The sequence below is a fragment of the Sinocyclocheilus grahami genome, unplaced genomic scaffold (assembly GCF_001515645.1).
Source record: "Sinocyclocheilus grahami isolate Dianchi unplaced genomic scaffold, SAMN03320097.WGS_v1.1 scaffold218.1, whole genome shotgun sequence".
Lineage (NCBI taxonomy): Eukaryota > Metazoa > Chordata > Actinopteri > Cypriniformes > Cyprinidae > Sinocyclocheilus > Sinocyclocheilus grahami.
In genome coordinates, this window is record NW_015505397.1 from 969,313 (window position 1) to 972,409 (window position 3,097).

Below are 3,097 nucleotides of genomic sequence, written 5' to 3' on the forward strand. Positions count from 1 at the left end.
CACACACACACAAGTTATCTTTAGTTTAGCAGTCAAACCCTGAGAATTAGATCAATAAAAGTCTTTCCCACATTACAGTGTCACACACACACACACACACACACACACACACACACACTCCAACAACAGCAGCTCATGTGGGTGGTCGGTAGGTGTCAGTGTTGTGTATTAGATACTCTGTGTGTGTGGAAACAGATGTTGCAATGTGATTGGTCTGTGTTGTGATGATGCTCATGTGTTTTGTAATCTTCAGATGAGAGACTATGAGTGAGTTTAATGGCTGATTATGGTCTAATGCAGCCAAAACAGGAAAGATATTCATCCAGAATCTGTCTGTGTGGGGAATTATAGTGCTTCACTAACAGACTGAGTTGAATCATGTGCCCCTTACAAAAATTGACCATGGTAAACATAGTTTCTACCAAAATACAAATCTGTTAGTTGACAGATGACACAGAATTTAACTGTTTCATTGTCTGAATTTTAGTGTATTTATAGATGCTATAACTGGTTACCATTTTTGATCATCCTTTTAATCAAACTAGTTACTAGGCCCTGCAGTGTAAAATATTTTTTCAATGTACAAATATTTCCTGTAGTGTCTCATTTTTTGTGAACTAATGAAAACGACATGCACAATAATCATAGTAACACTTTACAGTAAAGTTACATTTGTTAACATCAGTTAATTATATTAGTTAACATGAACTAAAAAAAAGAAAAAAAAACTTTTAAAGCATTCATAAATCTTACTGTTCATTTCAAGATTTACTAATACATTATAAAAATCAAAAGCTGTATCTGTTAAAATTATTTAATGGACCTGAGCTAACATGGCCATGGCATAACAATAAACAGTTTAATTAACTAACCTTAACAAAGATTAATAAATACTGTAACAAATGTATTGTTTGTTTTACTAATGCATTGACTTGTAATTATTAATGCATTGACTAATGGAACCTTACTGTATAGTAAGTAAAAGTGTATTATAATAAAAGTACCGTATACATTTAGTTTGCTTTATATTAATACATTAAGTACAAGTAATGCAAGTAGTTTAAACTTAAGTTTCATAACACCAGTAGAGAAAGATCATAATTCATGATATATATATATATATATATATATATATATATATATATAATGTATTAAAATAATAGTTTAAATGGTTAGTTTAAATTATAAACCATTTACTAATATAAATAGTTCATAATATTTGGGCCAGTGGAACACTAAATTGAAGTGTCATGTCAGCCAGCCTAGTGCAGTTAATGTTACAGCTGTAAAATTATTATAAATTAATATGGTATCTCTTCAAACAGCAGAAGGTAACCGTGGTATTTTGGTGGACACTGGAAAACAGGAGTGAAATGCTAATTGTGTGTTATAAAAAAGATATCTTAATTTTGTAATCTTTTTTTTTAGTAGTGATGTAATATGTAATAATATATGTTAAATATAATATGCAGCAGCTAGGAAATTTCCCTAGATCAATGTGCTGTTCCTGTAATGCACCTCATGGTGGTGTGTGTGCACTGCAGACAGCTCGTGTGTGTGTGTGTGTGTGTGTGTGTGTGTGTGTGAGAGAGAGAGAGAGATGTAGGTTGTCAGTTCAGATGCAAAACCATCTGGCTACAGATTTTGCGGGGATTACAGTGAGACTGTGTGTGTGTTTGGGCTGCACAGTGTTTTTGTTAGTCAATGTTATTGGTCCATTATGTGTGTGCAAGCTTATGAAGGATGGTGTGTCTACATGTGTTTATGGGGTGAGGTGTATGCGTGTGTGTGTGTGTGTGTATGCATGTGTGTATGGAGAGGGGATATTAGACCCACAATTCTTTAACCCAATGTTGTCCAGAGAGGACCTGGTTTCATCTGTCTGACATGAAAGCAATCCTGAAACCTGTTCACCATATGAAAACACACACTTTCAACAAACTATTTTACACAAATTATTTTAAGATCATGCTGTCCTTTCCCTCATGTGTGTGTGGTACAGTATTTCTCTTGGGATGTTTACATTCCCATGATCCTTTGCTCCTCTTTCATCTGATGTCACTGTGGCTGAGACTATTGCTCTGAAATTCTACATGCGTGCTTCAGCAGTAATACATCATGTGAGATGTGTGCGTTTCATAGTGATGAGAATCTTATTTATGTATAATGTTAATTGTTTGTATGTGTGTTTAATGTTGTATTTGTGTGTTTCAGATGATGAGACTGGTATCATGGATGGTTTGTTGGAGGCACTACAGTCTGGAGCTGCTTTCAAGAGGAAGAGAGGACCACGACAAGCAGGTAACACACGCGTCCGATTTTTGATTTATCATGTGCAGGGATTGCTAGTGTTGAGGGAATACAAAATGCAGAAAGTCACTATATTAAAAGTCACAATGATAGATAAAAGAACAACATAGAAACAGGACACACACACACACATGCTAAGTTTGTGGGTTTGATTTCCAAGATAAATAATGTGTACTTTGAATGCACTTTGAATAAAAGCATCTCCCAAATGTAAATGTACAGTATCATTTATCAAAATTTTGGGGTCAATAAGATCTTTTTAAAGAAATTAATGGGGGTTTTTTTTCATCAAGGATGCATTAAATTGATCAAAAGTAACAGAAAATACATTTATAATGTTAAAAAATATCTATATTTCAAATAAATGCTATTCTTTTTAACTTTCTATCCATTAAAGAATTCTGAAGAAATAAATTACAGGAATAAATTATATTTTTTTATAATATTACTGTTTTTACTGTAATTTTGCTCAAATAAATGCACCCTTGGTGAGCAGAAGAGGCTTGTTTAAAAAAAAAACTTAACCACAAAGTGTGCAAAGTGCAATGCAAAGTGTGATTTTAGCATATGTCAATAGAGATGTTGTTCAGTACTGCACACGATAGTAAGCCATGTGTGCTTTATTTTCCCTCTTTTCACTGCATTTTACAAACAGTGTGGAGTAGCGCTGTGTGTGTGTAACTGGATCTGTTGTTGAATGGATCCAGATGTGTTGCTATGTCCATGCAGACTCACTCTCTCTCTCTCTCTCTCTCTCTCTCTCTCTCTCTCTCTCTCCCTCTCTCCC

At 34.0% G+C, this 3,097-nt stretch overlaps 1 protein-coding gene across 3 annotated transcripts in view; it reads left to right on the forward strand.

The window, feature by feature from the left end:
• The window catches only part of LOC107596349 (protein diaphanous homolog 1-like), a 144,904-nt gene that overhangs the window by 135,717 nt on the left and 6,090 nt on the right, over positions 1-3,097 (forward strand). For all 3 annotated transcript variants that reach the window (XM_016287071.1, XM_016287072.1, XM_016287073.1), the window contains one exon: positions 2,215-2,301. In XM_016287071.1, coding sequence (XP_016142557.1) covers positions 2,215-2,301 — 87 coding nt within the window. The remainder of the gene's footprint in view (positions 1-2,214; positions 2,302-3,097) is intronic.